At 33.8% G+C, this 17,683-nt stretch overlaps 1 protein-coding gene across 1 annotated transcript in view; it reads right to left on the reverse strand.

The window, feature by feature from the left end:
* LOC115881555 (cadherin-related tumor suppressor) overlaps window positions 1-17,683 on the reverse strand; it is a 136,867-nt gene that overhangs the window by 17,110 nt on the left and 102,074 nt on the right. The window contains 5 exon segments of the mRNA XM_030899097.1: window positions 2,277-2,628; window positions 6,294-6,662; window positions 7,915-8,643; window positions 10,249-10,484; window positions 13,983-17,173. Of these exon segments, the coding sequence (XP_030754957.1) occupies window positions 2,277-2,628; window positions 6,294-6,662; window positions 7,915-8,643; window positions 10,249-10,484; window positions 13,983-17,173 (4,877 nt within the window).

Raw genomic sequence — 17,683 nt, forward strand, 5'->3', positions numbered from 1 at the left:
TAGGGTGGGGATCCTTGACAGTTCTGTTTGACGATTTCCATTTTGTTACACTTTGAATTTTGATTTTGAAAGTCTTTGTGGATTTGTCAGTTTTGCTTATTTTATGTTATTTATTATTATTCTACTAGTGATAGTTGTTATAAAGGTAGTAAACTAAAATTAATGGAATTTGGGCAGATCTTAACATTAACAGGTGACCACTATCGCGATTTATCGAAAAAGACTCTAAATAGTTGGTTGGGTAGCGTGCGGTAGATCTCGGCAAAAATTGAGTGAATAATGGAACAACTTTTCGCTAGTAGTTACTTATTAATATTACATACGCATGTAGTAAAACCGATTCATTTTATGATTACTTAAATTAACTAAAATATATATTTTTCTTGCATTTTAGCTTTTATTTATTACTTTGTCAAAGATTAGATGTCAAAGGAATTTAGATACGTGAATATGACTTACCTGTTTCAGTAGAGTATTCGGTGTTTGTGTTAAAGAAATATTATTATAACTTTATCTATTTTTATATAGAATTATTATATTTTTAAAAAAAAAAAAAAAAAAAAAAAAAAAAAAAAAAAAAAAAATAAATAAAACAAGAAATTATTGAGTCTACCCCACGTCTACCCTATATCATTAGTTTACATTTTTTAGAATAAAATCTTAAGAACGACACTGATAAACCCGGAATTTAAGTCGGCCATATTTGAGGCCCATCGCGGTTGTACTAAGATTTTGATATGCTCCTTCCTTAGTCTTCTTATTCAAGAATTCTACCAAAATTAATACTATGTTTACCACAATACACCAAAACACTTTCTTTTACACTGGTTAGATTCATCAGCCAAATGATGTATATAAACTAAGTAATAACCAAAGAGTAGATAAGACAAGAGACGACAGTGAACAAAGAAGTCGAATTTCGCGAGAGAGACGCAGAGTTATATTTAAAATTTAAAGGTCCCATCAAGTCCCATTTTCTCTGTTGCCAAGTATATTTCTTTGAAAAATAAACAAGATTTTCTGAAAATTAAATTAATAATATAAGAAGAATATAAGTAACGTATGTTAATACGGAAATGTAAAGTTTTTTAGTTTAGGTTTGGTTTAGGTTCTTTTTTCGTAATGTACTGTTAATATTAAAGAAACAGCAACGACTAAGTTGGATTCGATTTTCAAAGATAAACGATTAAAATCTTGGACAACGGCGATATTTTATTTATTCTAACCATAGATTCCGTTTGGACGCTAATCAGCTGTTCTAATCAGGCTTAAACATAAAAAAATCTTCAAATAAAAAAATGTTTTTCTTGCATTTTTGCTTTTTAAAGTGTGTTTCACGAGTTTTCGATATCATTATCGTGTTTGAGAGCTTTGTTAAGAGTGTAATATTCAGTATCCGTTTATTCGTTGCGCTATTATTATTTTTTAATATGTTAATCATGGAGTCCACTAACAGGACACGTCAGTAGATTGAAAAGCAGCGAGATCGGTGCAACAACGTGGTGGCAATATAAAGACTGCAAAAATAGGTTTTATTCTTCGACAAACATATAATATTTCACTCTTTGCCAAAGGATCCTGGAAAGTATTTTTATAGAAAACGTATACTGCTAAACTCTCTTTATGCTTTAAACTAAATGTAACTCCATAGATTCGAAGACTATTGGTTAGAAGCTCCCTGTAATATATTTATAAAGAAAAAAAAAAAAAAAAAAAAAAACTATTTTTTTTTTTGTAATTAACTCCACATTTGTGAGAGTTGTAGAATGGAGGGGAGAATCACCGCTACCTTATAAATCTATTGTCTGTTCTTGTATATATCTACAATTTTTCAAGTCCATATGTAAATAAATACACGTAAATAAAACACTTCTTACAATCGAGCGTTTTGGTCACTTTATCTTGTACCAAACGATATTTTAGCAAACATATTGCTATTTCATTGCTATTCCCCGCCAAAGTATTGTTTTTCTAATTAATTTATTTTATATAATATTTAGAAAACCTCATTTTTTTGTTTTCGTTTCTCATTTATTTCTTTACCCATACAGTACTATAACTATTTATAAGCTATACAAGGCATTTTTTAATAATATATTATTTTTAAGTATACAGGGTCGTTTATAAAGTCGTGGTACATTAAAATTTAAAAGGGGGACAAGCGAGACGATGTCACTCTCCCCACCACTCAAACACGAAAGGTACCGCGCGAACAGTCGTCTCTTGTCTTATCTACTCTTTGGTAAATGACTAAGTATTAACGAATGTGAACTTACCCTGTGGGATGATGCGGCGAATGCCGATGCTGGGCCTGCGGATTCACACCTCCATGTTTATGATGGTACCCTGTCACATTAGGAGGTGTAGCCTTGTATTTCCGCACACCTCCCCCTTCCCTGAACGCCTTGTAATGGTAGACGATGTCAACATCGGAAGGTGCAAAGCTGCTGGAGGTGTCGATGTTGTAGTGCTCGGCGTTCTCCAAGTTCAGGTCGTTGGACACGTGGTCGTGGGTGTGGTTGGACGAGGGAGGTAGTGGAGGGTGGTACTCGTCGCGCATTGGAGGTGATTTGGTGACGACTTCGCGTTCGATGATGTCGGGACGTTGTGGACGGGGCAATTCACCACCTTGAGAAGGTTAATTTTATTATTATATTTAAGTATCTCCTACAAAGATTTTTCACATATGCCTCTCTAAACAGTCATTTTTTTTCATAGCTACCTCATGATTTTTTGTCTTATATTTTACTATTGAATAAGAGACATACATAATATGACTCTTATACAGGGTGCGTCTTAAAATAAGTGAAAATATTTTAGGACCTCGATCTAGGATTTCGACCCCACGAACAGATCTATGAGTTTTTTTTCCGCAAAAAAGATGTTAAAAATCGTGCATTTTCTTTTAAATTTTCCTGTATATTTTAGAAAACTTTTTAGAACAGCCTGTTCACCACAAATTTGGTATAACCATGGTATAATTTCTTTATTTCTGATATTACCATGGTTATGAATTTACCCTATGGTTACGGCACTAAAAGAGATGCAAATACAGAAAAAAATCAGGTGGCTCTCAAAATTTTTTGAGAATAAATATATTTTTTTAATTTTGAAACTTGAATAAATTGGTTATTTTGGATTTATTTGACAAACGGCAAAGAGAATATACATATGTTTCTTATATCGAGATCTACCAGCCCAGCCCCGAAAAATATTTGCACTTATTTAAAAATCACCCTGTATAAATCGCAAATATCTACGCAAAACCGTTAAAATTTTATAAATACTATAAAAGTTCATTTCTTAATTCTGAATCTAAAATAAAAATAATATACATGGTGTTGTATTTAAAAAAAATTGAATATTGCTTTATAAATATTGTAATGTTGGCAACGCCATAAAAAATACCCTGAATGAGATAATGTGTGTTTTACCTCAAGGATTTATTCTGATATTTTTAGGGTATAGGAAGTTATAGATAATTATTAATAAAGTTAAATTTACTCCCATGTTTTTTACTATTTTTCAGATATACTTAAAGACCAATTGTGCTGTACCCAATTCTGTACAGAAAAATAGGGGTTTTATTTAAGATAACCTTATTATTTTATTTTTTTTATTTTTTTATTTAGGACACCCTGTATGCAGCACAATAATTTTAGGATATTCACCTTTATAAACCAAGCAATATTTATATATTTTTTTCATATCTTTATCAACAATAACGATATTGAACTTCCTCGCACTAATGGACTACCCTGTATATTTAATTGCCCATCATTTCTTTTATTCCCATTTTAAGATCATTCCCATCCAATATTCATTATTAGGAATGGATTTAATTAGTCAATTAGTAATAATACCGTAGGATTGTAAAAAAAACAGCGTCCAGTTAGCTTGGAATCGAGCATCGATGACATTTCCCATACAATTTTACATATAAAATGACAGCGATCTTCATTTCATAGCCATCGCTGACGCCATTTGTTTTTCGATCATATTGTAGGTACTTTTCAAAATACAAATAATTGATTTTTGTTCATCCTTCAATAAATTTTACCATGAAAAAATAAAAGACTATTCAATAAAGTTTGAATGAGCCAGATATACAGGGTGAGTCTTAAATAAGTGCAAATATTTTTGGGGGTGGTATATTTCGACCCAAAAAACACGTCGGTAAGGTTTTTTTCCGCGAAAAGGAAAATTAAAATTTGGAAATTTTCGAAAAAAAAATTAAATTTTTAAAAAATTTTAGTTAAAAACCATAGTATCTTGAAAATATTTGGCAACATAGATAAAGTTAAAGCCACGAATGTTTGGGAGTGATTCATCGGTCGCTACCATGTGAGCTAATCTGTTCAAGGTCACATAAAACTTAATTCCAGTGCCGTGGTGTTTCAAGTCATATAATAATCAATATATAATCTGTTGTAATTTGTTGTTTTAACCAGGGGGGTGACAGTAAACCGGAAAATTGGAAACAGTTGTGGCGCGGTTCTACCCAGGCAGAAAGCATGGCCTTCTAGACTGTCCTAGACAAAAATCTGAATATTTCTATATGATTTCTGTCAATTTCTGCTACGGAACATTTTTATGCACGTCGGCGTCCTGTTCTTTGTCTTTGTCTGTGTAAAATGCCGCCCCGAGGCCTCTGGCAAGGTCGGGCGCCATTTAATTTTTGCCAAGCTCTGATTGGAAGTTTGTTTCTGATATTTCTGGCTGAAATTTATAAGTACAAAGATGTTTTTTGATATAAAGTTCCTTGTTAACACTTTAATAAAGTATATATGATATTAATTACATGAAGAAATGATGAAATTGATGTTTCAGTAGTAGGTATGGGCCATATTATATGTAAAAATACATATTAACTGTTTTATTTTTAGCTTTAAACCCAAGGATCTTGGGAGATTCTTTTGCCAAGGATTTTTCCTGCATTCTACTTTAAAGACTGATCGGTGATTTTGAGCAACTGAAATAAGTTATAAGGTAAATTATGTGACACAGCATTATTAGCCTACATTAATTTTCTACAAGATGAACAGATATGCGTAATTACATATTACATAGGTACCTATTATGTATTTTCATAGCAATAATGCTATAAATCTATGTATGTAGATATCATTTTAAAATAAATGAGTGTATTAGATGTATATGTATTATATTTTTATTCATTTTATTTTACATTCAAGTCCTGTTTGATTTAATTCACAAAAGTCTTATGTACCTATATTTATTTCTTACATATTTTTTGATTCCAGGCTTCGTGTGTGGGTTCCGGCTGCCTTTTTCCTGCTTCCAGTTATTAATGTCCGTGAAGCTGCTGTGAAAACATTTATTTATCTTCTCAAGTTTCTGTAAGTCAATGCATTGTTATTTACTATCTGCTTTAACACAGCATTCTTGATATTATTTAAATATTTGATATTGATACAGTAGTTTATTGATTGTAGCCTTAATTGTGTTGATTTGCATATTTACATTAAATTCCAAATAAATATTTTTGAGTAATTATATTATTTACTACTAGAAAGAGTAAAAAGTATATTAACCCTCATTTAAACCTCCTGAACAGCCCGCCATTAAAACCGGAACGGAAATAAATTTATAAAATTGAAATTGTCATGTCTATGTCATGTCAATGTCCGCCGCCATATCTAAAATTAGTTACCCAGGCAGCCACGCTACCTAATTTAACATTGACTTGACACTTTTATTTATTATTTATGGTTTTAACTCTCAAAGTCTTGTCAAAACATATATTTGGTTATAAATATAAAATGGATCGCCCCATTGGTCGCACTGCAAGCACACCAATGGACTTGACGCAAACGAATCAATCAAAGAAACGCGATATAGTATCGTCTTTGTCAATCACGCTAACATTTTAGAATAAGTAGGAGGAGCGCAGGCAGATGATTAGATCGGGCCTTTAAAAACCTACGTCTGCGGTAAAAATTTACGTTTTTAATGTAAAAATGATAACGCGCGTGTCGATTCTAACTTCATCAAGCGATGAATCACTCCCAAACATTCGTGGCGTTTACTATAGTAGATTGAATTTAGAAGATGAAAACCGTTTAAAAAACTAGTGCTTTTTAAAATTTCAGCAAAAAATATTTTTTTGTCAAATTAAATTTTCAAATTAAAATAACTCGGTTATTTTGGACTTATTTGAAACACGGTAAAGAGAAAATATTTTACTTTTATCAAGATCTACCAGCCCTGAAAATGTTTGCACTTATTTAAGACTAAATACACTTTTTTTAAATGTGGATTGAACATATTACCTTGCGCAATATCTCTATCTTTGAATTTCTTTGGTAACAATTCAGGTCCAACCAAACTGTGTCCTCCGATCCCTTATCACATCCCCCCTTCAGTATGGTAACTCATCGAATTCTCCATCCCGTGTATGCTCCGGTTCAAAACACCATCATTCACGGAGTTCATACCTCCACTTCCCAAATTTGGACCTCCATTTTGTTTGGAGTGAATGCCATTGGAACTATTCGGACTACCCGACTTTTCTTTGTACTGTTTTCTCAGTCTGAAGACTACGAACGAGACTAATATGGCCACTAAGAGGACTACGAAAAAGACTATGACTAAGGTTATGCCGATGCTGAGTGGATCTTGGATTGTTGCAGATCCAACACCTGAAATAGAGAAAAAACACTGAAGATATTTTTTTTATTCCTTTTGGTGAATGGATTCACTTTTAACAGATATTTTTAGCAATTTATTCAATTAAGATCCTTATAATTCCCTTGATATATAATTAACTGTTACAGTAAACGTCGGAAATCAGTGACTGTTAACAATTACTAGTAAAAGCTCACATTCACTGATTTGCTAGACTACGGCAGTAAAAGTTCAACAGCTATTTTTGATTTTTACCAGTGACTGCTAGCATTCCCTGGACGACAGCAGTGAGTTTGAAAGAATCAATTAGCACGGTTGCCACATGTTGTAAAATATATGGATAAATAAGGATAAGTTGAATAATAGGCAATATAAGGATAACATTAAATTGGGCTAAACGTTGGCAACGTTGACAGACATCTGGCGTAAATTCACTGCGTTTTTGGTATTTTAGTTATGTATAATTGTTTTGTTATCGTTGTAAACAGTGGTGTGCAGTATTTTCCCTACGGAAGAAATTTTCTGTGAAAAATTAAGGTAAACGCAAGAATGAAACAGTGCTTGTTTTTCATTTTTTTTAATATAATGAAGTCATAGTAAAAGTTAGGCGTGCAAGAAAAAAGATATTAAGGAACCTAGTGACTATAAACGTTTTAATATGCTTGAAGGGTTTGAAAAAACGAATAACTCCCATTGAAGAAAATTCCGGCATAATTTTATTTTGTCCACGATGAAGAACTTTATTAAAAAACCTTGTACCGATAAGTAATCTTATGTTTATGAATGTTTTTTTTTGTTTTACTATGTTTTCCCATTTAATATTTAGAAGGTTATATCGTTATTTTCTATCATTTTTAATAAATATACTAAAAAAGTAAATAATTTTAAGATAATACGTGGATCAGCTTGAATATTGAGGTGATCCAATATTCTATTTGTTCTAACTTCCACCAACATTCTTCCTCTCCACACTCGTCCTGTACAATAGAATAACTTTTACTGGCAACTTTTAGTAAATATAATGTTACTTTCACTATAGTGAATGTTAAAAATTACTAAGAAAAGTCGATAAATATCTTTAAAATACAATTTTACTGGTCCAATGCGTAATTACTAGCATTTCCTAGTGAGTGTTAACAATCACTGAATTTCTGACTTTCACTGTAACATAATTATTCTTTTATAAAAACAATATGGCGGAACAAAATTCGTAATAATTTAAAAAATAATCACAGATATAACATACGTTCAGTTACTTTTACTTACCCAAAAGTCCACTGCAACCTTGTAGAACCTTTCCTTTCATAAAAGCTTCAGAAAAGATCGATCCTGACCCGTTAAAAGGCTGTATCTCCCTATTCACAGTAAAATTTGACAGGCATCCTTCAAAATACTCGGGAAAACTGTTATTGACATAGTAAAATCCTCGTTGGACACCTCCAATGGACAGATAAGTCAAATACGGGTCCAGAAAATCATGGACTCCTGCCGAATCCAACTCTTCACCCAATCGGTTGTTGTCCAAAAGCACTTGGTGGCTTCTGGACTTCATGTGAAGTGTGAGGTTATGCCAGAGACCGTCCGTTACTGTACGATGTGAATCAGTCATGTTCACAACAGTTGATGTTTTGCTGCTGTAAACTATTTGGCCATTGATCAGTTCCACTGAGGTGTAATGCTTGTTTGAAGTGGCATAAAAGAGTATTCCGTTCAGTTTTGCTGTTCGGAATAGTATACTGATGCTCTTGTCCGGAGCTGAGAATGGTTTTAAGGGTGTGGTTGATCGGATGCTTCTTCTTTTGTCCCAGAGGGTCGTTCCTAGGTAGATATTGTCAAGGAGTTGCATTCTTTTATGTTTCTTGGTTATGGAGTATTCTATGAAACCTCCATCGCTTAAGGTAACTGGGGATAAAGCATTCTGGCAATTGGGTGCTAGGAGGTTGTTGCCACAGTTGCAGATGTTGTGTTTCCATCTATCAACGCATATACCAAAACCTATTAAAAAAAACAGAATAAAAAAAAAAATTCAGCATCTACAAAATAAAAGAATTATCTTTAAATATCACACTGATGAATCCCAACGGAAACCAGCTTGTTAGTGTATTTTTACTAATAAAACAAATAAAACTGACAAAAAATGCTAAAGGTTTCAGTAGGTATATCTCCTCCATAGTACTGGATAAACCACACCACAATTTTCAAAGCTGAGTAATACAGGGTGCTTTGAACTGTATTCCGGAAACTTCCGCAGCATATTCTGCAGATAAAAATAAGTAAAAATGGTCGTATAAATGTATGTCCTAAAATGCTTAGTTTCGGAGATACAGGGTGTAGAAGTTTTATTTCAATTTCGATTTTTTCCAAATAATTTCTGAACTACAAAAACTGGTGTCTAGGATTTCTCTGACATGAGAAATTTCATTTTGATGTCAATATAACCCCTACTTGCAGAGGGCGCCACCTACATATATTTTAACTCGTTTGAGGAGTAATAACTTTCTGTCCGTACCTGTATAAAACTACTGAGTAAAAAAATATACTTTTACGACGTTTTTTACATAAAAAATAGCGAGTAATGGTTCTCGAAATATTTGGTATCGAAATTTTCAATACCTGTCATCATTGACATGAATTAAACATGTTGACTAAATAGTTATTAGACTGATCTCATAAATTTGACATAATTTTTTGTCAAAAGTTCAACAGAAACTGCTTTATCATCATTTTTTCGAAGAAAAATTTATGATTACTTTAAAACAATAAAAAGTTTCTAAACTTATCATTTCAGTTGAATAACTATCTACTCAACATGTTTATTTTTTGTCAATAATGACATGTATTGACTATTTCCATTCTAAATATCTTGATAACGTAGTGACTTTTAGCAAGGGACATTTTTTAAGTAAAAATTTACGGAAATGTACATTTTTTCACTCAGTACTTTTATACAGGTAGGGACGAGAAGTTATTACTCTTCAAAACAGTTAAAGCACATGTAGGTGATGCCCCCTACAAATAGGAGTCATATTGACATCAAAATCAAATTTCTCTTGTTAATAAACTTCCGGACACCAATTTTCATCTAAATATTGACCTTACTTCAGAAATTATTTGGAAAAAATCGAAATAAAAATGAAACTTCTACACCCTGAGTACATCTCCGAAACTAAGCAATTTAGGACATACATTTATACGAACTGTTTTAGGTATTTTTATCTGTAGAATATGCTGCCAAAGTTTCCGGAATACAGTTCGGACCACCCTGAATGCTATTGAAACCTGTGTGCCTCTGCTGGTAGAGCAGGAATATACCGGGAAAACGAAAAACATATTTTCTGATTGAAGCAACGAATTGACGATTTTTTATTGTAAGAAACTACCCAACTTACTGGGAAATAGGAACAAACACAGGAAGACAGGAACATCAAAACGCAGAACAAAAGAACTCCTAAATGTTGTAAGAAATGGTGCGCGTATGCTCACTGCATTTATGTATTTCTCTTTTTTGCCACTGACAAATTGGTTTCCGTTTGAGTAGAAATAGTTTCCGAAAGAAATAGAATAAATATTTAATACTATGCTGAAAATAAGAAGAAATACCTCCACAAGGGTCATAAGATGTTCCAGTTTTGCTGCAGGATGAACTTCTGGTGCATTTGTTTTCGATGCCTTCTGATTGAATGGGACTGCTGAGGTTTAACTGACGACCATTGATGGAGACGCTGTGAACACAACCTACGAAATCGTCGGAGTGAATTTGTCCTGGCCTTTCCAGAACTGGATCTGGACTGTTCAGACCGCCTATCAGAAGAGGCTGGTTGTTGAAGTTCAGTGTTCTGGAAATAAAGATCATTCAATGAAGAAAATCCAACTTGGGTTAACTTTTTCATAGTAATTATACGGTAATCGCAAAACATTTCCCAATGTACGTCATCAATCATATCGAAATTGGCATTAAAGCAAAAATGTTTAAATTTGTTGTACGAGCCCTAACAACTATATGTTGGGACAAGGTCATATTTTGGAATTATTGCCCTGGTTTTTCAAAATGACTGAAAAATATATGTTTAATTTTTTAAATATAAAAATAGCCATATATCCTAAACAACTTGACAATATTTTTATGAATTTGTAAATCAATCCATATTTACAGTAGCGGATTTTGTTCATAAAAGGACAAATTTGCTGACAACTAAATGTTGGGACAAGTATTTTTAAATAATTAATATCATCATAGGCGGCTTTGCTATAAATGTCACAAATGTCGCAAACTGTTTACTTCAGCATTGACAGCCTGTAAGTGACTCGAAACTTTGAGTAGTGAGATTTACTGTAAGTAATTTTAATTTTTTTAATGTTCAATTTTGTTAATTATTTAATTCAATGTAATGATCCGTGGAAAAGTTACAAATCATTATTATTATATATTATTATCATTCGTCAATACAGTACGGGAAAAACAATTCGAAAGTATTATTCCAAAAACCAAACCACGGTCTTTAATATAATAAAAAAAATACGGCGAATCTGCCAATGTAGACGTTAGAGGTAAAAGTTCGGGAAGGCCAAAAGTTGTATCTCAGAGAGATTTACGAAATTTAGTAAAAGTTTGCAAGTCTGCGAGAAGTACTCTTCGCGAAGTAACAGTTAAATGGAATACTGTAACTGGTTTAAATATATCAAGAGAATGTTGCCGAAAATCTATCCATAAATGAGGTCTGGGGTTTTACAAGGTAAACTTTATTTTGTGTGGATAATCAATTACCTGCAGATTATTGATACAAATTCTTATTTAGGCCAAAGAAAAACCGCTACTGACAGAAATTCAAAAGAAAAATCGTTACAATTGGGCAAAATCTAAATTATCGTGAACACAAAATGATTGGAATAAGGTCATATTTAGCGATGAGTCTAAATTTGATGTTTGTGTTGGAGATCATCGAAAACGAATAATTCGAAATAAAACAGAAGCCTTTCATAAAGATTGCTTAAAGAGGGTTGTTAAATTTCCTAAGAGGATTATGGTTTGGGATTGCATGTCAGCAAGAGGTTTGGGCAAATTAAATTTTATAGGTGGCACTGTTAACGCCCAAAAATATCAATATATACTTGAGACCTCACTTTTGCCTAGTGCTCAAGAATTGTTTCCAAACGAAGACTATATTTTCCAACAAGATGGAACATCGTGCCATTTAGCAAAATCAACTAAAAATTGGTTCGGTAATAATAATATAAAAGTTCTATCCGATCCTACAAGTAGTCCGGACCTCAATGTTATAGAAACTGTGTGGCTTAAGATGAAGCAATATTTAAGAAACCACCTTCAACGAACAATTTTTGATTTGCGGACAAAACTGCAGGAAATTTGGGATAATTTTTCTCCTCAAATGTGCCAATCTTTGGTAAATACAATGCCATTAAGAGTTCAGGCAGTTGTTAAGGCGAAAGGTGATGTAACTCCGTATTAAACAAATTTCTTGTTGTGTTGTCCCAATATATAGTTGTCAGCAAATTTGGCTTGATTTTGGCAAAATAAGCTATTATCAAAAGTGATTTGTCTGCAAAGTTATAAAAATATAGTAAAATTGTCTAGATCATATTGTAATATTTGAATTTAGAATAATAAACAAAATAAATTCAGTCGTTTTAAAAAAAAAATACTACTTTTATTGCAAAAAGGCCTTGTTCCAACATATAGTTGTTAGGGCTCGTATAATTTAAGATACCGAGTAGCTCTTCATTTTACTTTATAGAGCGAATGATTGTAACAGATATTTTATTTAGATTAAAGCCGCAAAAATTAGTTTAAAGTGATTTTTACAATTGCCATGTTGGTCAGTCACATTGCGCCGCGATCATCAACGTTGTCGTTTATTATTTGACAATTATTATCATAATGTCAGTCATTATTTTGTATAATGTCTTGTTGTTAAATCTTTGAGAGTAATTCTCGTTTTTTTTTGCCGATTTTCATAGTCTTTTTTTTTTAAATTGTACTTTTAAGCACAAACAGTTCTTTTAAAAACTAAATTTTCGAGTTTTTGTATTGCATTCCTTGAAATTGTGTGTTGAAAATATGCCGAAGCATTTAAACATTCGGAGCAAGGAGCTTTGTAGCTTTCCTGAAAAACTATTTTGAACGAAAACGTAATAATATAAGTCTTTTATTACCCTTGACTACAGTCAGAGAAGTAAGTTTGATTGGTAAGCATTATATTATTATACCACTTTCAAAGTTATTTCTACTTATTTCGATTTGCAGCGAGTAGCTGCTGCCTTATTAAATTAAAAATAAAACGTAAAAACCCTTAAAAAATATAATAAATAATATTGTTTCCCAATTTTACATTAAGATTCATCTCATAAATCCATCACAATCTGGCAGCGCTGGCGCCATCGCTTGTCACGCAAAATTGATCACGCGCATCCTTTGAATAAGAAGACTAAGGAAGGAGCATAATGCTATCCATGTATTCATGCATGGTGGGCGGAAAAAGCACCATAAAAGCACTCTAGGGTGGGGATCCTTGACAGTTCTGTTTGGCGATTCATTTGACACATTTGAATTTGATTTGAAATTTTGTGGATTTGTCAGTCTTTACGGAGCTTATTTTATGTTATTTATTATTTATTCTACTACTGGTAGTTGTATAAAGGTAGTAAATCTAGATGGAAATTGTGGCAGAACTTAAATTAACAGTGACACTATCGCGATTTATCGAAAAAGACTCTAAAATAGTTGGTTGTGTAGCGTGCGGTAGATCTCGGGAAAAATTGAGAGAAATAATGGAACAACTTTTCGCTAGTAAGTGACTATATAATATACATACGTGTAGTAAACCGATCATTTATGAAATTCACTTAAATTAACTAAATTATATATTTTTCTTGCATTTTAGCTTTTATTTATTACTTGTCAAAGATTAGATGTCAAAGAATTTAGATACGTTAATTTGACTTACCTGCTTCAGTAGCGTATCGGATGTTTGTTAATTAATACTTATTATAACTTATTAGAACTATATATTTTTATAACAATTTTAATAACTACCAACATTTATTCACAACGTAAAATAAAACAACAAATTATTGAGTCTACCCCACGTCTACCCTACATCATAGTTTTACATTTTTTAAATAAAATTAGAACGACACTGATAAACCGGAATTTAAGTCGGCCATATTTGAGGCCCTTCGCGGTGTACCTAAGATTTTTGATATGCTCCTTCCTTAGTCTTCTTATTCAAAGCGCGCATCGGAATTTTTTTTGCGATTACTTTAGAATAAAATTCCAAAAATTATAAATATATTTAAAAGTTAATACTTCTACTTACCCAGTATCTCCACTATTTTCTGTATAACAATTACTATCAGTGGGCCTGCAATCTTCACACACATCTCCATTATCATTACAACTTCCCACGTTCAAAGAAATAACCTTCCCATTCCTCGTCGCCGTGATCTTGTACCAATTTCCATCAGCCAAATTATCGCTAGTCTTCGCCATGGCACTGATGGAGGTTATCGCAGTTCGAGCCCCTCCAAAACTGAACACTACCCGCCCCTTCACAAGCTCGATAGCCACGAAATCACTCCTACCCAAAGTCTGAACGCCATAGTTATAAACTAGCAGTGAATCCTTCTTTGTAGTGGCGAATATAAAGGAAATATCGTTTGTAGTGGCATCCAGAGATGGGAACGTCATATAAGACAGTTCGAGGAATCCAAAGGTTGATTTCTCGCAATGTCTTCCGTATCGACCTTCGGTACAACTGCATTTGTATCCAGGTTTCAAATTGACACAAAGACCTCCATGTAGACATGGATTGGGCCTACAAGAATCTGCCAGTGCTTCACACTGATTTCCTCTGTATCCTGACCGACATAAACAGAAGAAACTGGAACCATCAGGACTTTCTTTGCAGGTACCACCATTCTGACAAGGATTTTCCGAACAAACATCACCTCTTTCCATCTCACAGTTCTTTCCATCCTTACTGTGAGGACAAACGCATTGATAATTGAACCCTTGTCTCCTGCATTGACCGTTGTTCTTGCAAGGGTTTGGTAAACAAGGATCTTGACGTTTGTTGCATGTAGTTCCGGTAAAACCTTCAGCACATTGACAGTTGTACTCGTGGACGACTAAGGGTGATGTATAGATCAAATTTTGACTGTCTGTGATTCTGGTTGAGCGTTTTACAGTAAGGTATTCCGTGCATATACCTCCATTTTCACAGGTATCGTCACTACAAGGACTGTACCCGATAAAAATATTGTCTGTTTGGAACAAACTAGACAGAACTTTCTTCTGAAGTTTTTCTTTAGTGTAAAATTTACTTTTGTATACTGTTCCCTGTTTCACAGCCATTGTTATCTCCAAACCTTGTTCTCCTTCATACAGACTGTACAAAATTAATGTCTCCTCCCTTCCAAGAACGTTTTTGATAGTTTCCAAAAACCCTGCATAGTTGTGGGTTAAGAAATTTGCAGCCGATAAGTTTCTAACCAAGAGGGTAACTGAATTTTCGACTGTAGCATTATCGAAAGGAATAAACTCTACCGTAACTGTAGATACAACAGCTTTATGCTTGCCATCGTGTCCAGATACAGAAAGAGAATGCCCTAGACCTGGTGTAGCTCTGGAAGCGTGCAAGTCACAAGCGTACGGTATAGATAAAATGTTTGACGCTGCAGATTTCTGGATAATTTTGCAACGGTAGTCTCCAGTGAGGTCTGGATCGTTCGGATGGACGTTTGCGATGTTGCCAACTGGGAATTCGCTGTTGAATGTATAGACAACAACGTGAACTGAACGGGGCGTTGAATCGGAGTCGTTTTCATCCAAAACTATGACGGTGACTGAATGTTGGCTTTTCATTTTTGGAGTTCCACTGTCTTCAACTTCAACAACGATGTTTAGTTCTGGAGTAATCTCTCTGTCTATGCTTCTGGTTGTTACGACAACTCCGGTATGTTTGTCTATCTTCACGTATTCTTTATGTTTTCCTCCAACAAGTTTGTAAGTGAATGGAGCACCGTTTGGAGGTAGATCTGGGTCTTTAGCACTTAAGGTCATGATCTTGGTAAAGGCTGGCTCGTTTTCTAGAACTCTTCCGACAACTTGAGGAGGATCAAATATTGGACCGTTATCATTCACATCAAGTATGTTAACTTTGACTGTAGTAGTGCCAGTTTGTGGTGGTAAACCTGTGTCAATAGCTCCCATAGTTAAAGAATACATTGCTATTGTTTCCCTGTCTAACTCCCTTGTTGTTTGTATGTCTCCTGTCTGAGGATCTACCTTAAAGGTTTGATCAATATTTCCACCAATTATCGAGTAACTAAACTGGTTGTTCTGGTATCTTACATCTTTATCCACGGCCTTTACTGTGGTTATTTTACTACCAATAGCTGCAGCTTCAGATATCTCAGCTTCATATAAGTTCTGTACAAACTCAGGAGGATCATTACCATCTTGAACTGTTATAATTACATGAGCCTCATCAGTATCATTTCCTCTGATACCTCCGGCGTTTTTGGCCATCACAGTGAGCAAAATCCTACTCTGAGTTTCTCTATCTAAATTCCTTGATACACTTATTGCACCTGTCTCGCTGTTAATACTAAAACCTCTGTCATTACTTGATCCAACTAGAAGATAATATACTTTTCCGTCATCTCCAGAATCCTGATCTGTTGCCTGCACTGTACCGATCTTCGTACCAATCTCAGTCGATTCGGAAACATCGAAATGGAACCCAGATCTAACAAACTTAGGGTAGTACTCATTAACCCCGGTTATATGGACACGAACTTCAGTTTGACCGAACATACTGGAGTCTGGATTGGCTGCCATGACGTTGAGGACATACAAAGTCTTCTCTTCGTAATCAAATGAGTATTTTGATGTAATTTTTCCGGATTTTTGATCGATGTTAAAGAAATCTTTATCAGGACCTTCAGTTATCGAGTACAGGATTATAGCGTTCTTTGGTGAGTCTATGTCTGTTGCGATAACTTGGTAAACTAAGGTATCAGGAGGTTTGTTTTCTGACAGGTATGCATCGTAGTAAGATTGGTTGAACGTAGGGCTGTTGTCGTTTATGTCTGTCAAAATTATCGCCAACATAGCTGTAGCTTTCTTGGGTTTGAACCCTAAGTCCTTTGCTGTAATGTTTAAATGATATGCTTGGATACTATCGTAGTCTAGAGGTTGTAGGATTGTGACTGCTCCAGTTACTCGGTCAATACTAAAGTCTTTTCTTTCGTTTCCTGCAGATATATCGAAACGGATCATACCGTTTGGACCATTGTCTCTGTCTGAGGCGTTTACTATCAGAATGGTTGAACCAAGAGGTTCGTTTTCGGGTACTATAACTTGGTAGCTCAAGGCGTCGAAGACTGGAGAGAACTTGTTTTCTCCTGTCACTATTATGGTGACAGTACATTCGTCCATTTGAGGTGGGATGCCTTTGTCGATGGCTTGAATACGGAGGGTGTAAATAACTCCAACATCGTGTACCTGGAAGAAGAAAAGTGGTAGTAAATTTGAGTCTCGACAATTGTCTCGAAAATGTCACGCCAATTCAATTGTCGACGCGCCAACTATGGTGTCGTTGTCAATGTTGACAACTAATAATTTGGTACAAAATTTTCCCTACAAATTCCATTATTGTTACTTTAATTTTGTGTTTCGCGAATGTGGCGTGATTTTAATTGTATTTGTGTAAGTTTTTATTTATTATTTATTTAGGTTCTTTCCTGTTAGGTCTTATGATACTCGTATGAGCGAAACACGTATCACATAATTTAGTTTTTATTTTATCACATAATTATTATAAACGTATGAAACTTTGAGTCTTTTTTCTTCTTTTTTAATTTAAACCAAAATTATTCCTATAGTTATATGATTAAAACTTAAAACTATAGAATAAACATCTATTAAAAACATAGAACATTCTGAGCTAAGGATAAGATATAATAAAATTATTCTTCTACTTCGCTGAGTGACATAAATGCTGAATCAGAATCA

This window comes from Sitophilus oryzae, unplaced genomic scaffold, assembly GCF_002938485.1.
Source record: "Sitophilus oryzae breed Bouriz unplaced genomic scaffold, Soryzae_2.0 scaffold_1111_pilon_pilon, whole genome shotgun sequence".
Classification (NCBI taxonomy): domain Eukaryota; kingdom Metazoa; phylum Arthropoda; class Insecta; order Coleoptera; family Curculionidae; genus Sitophilus; species Sitophilus oryzae.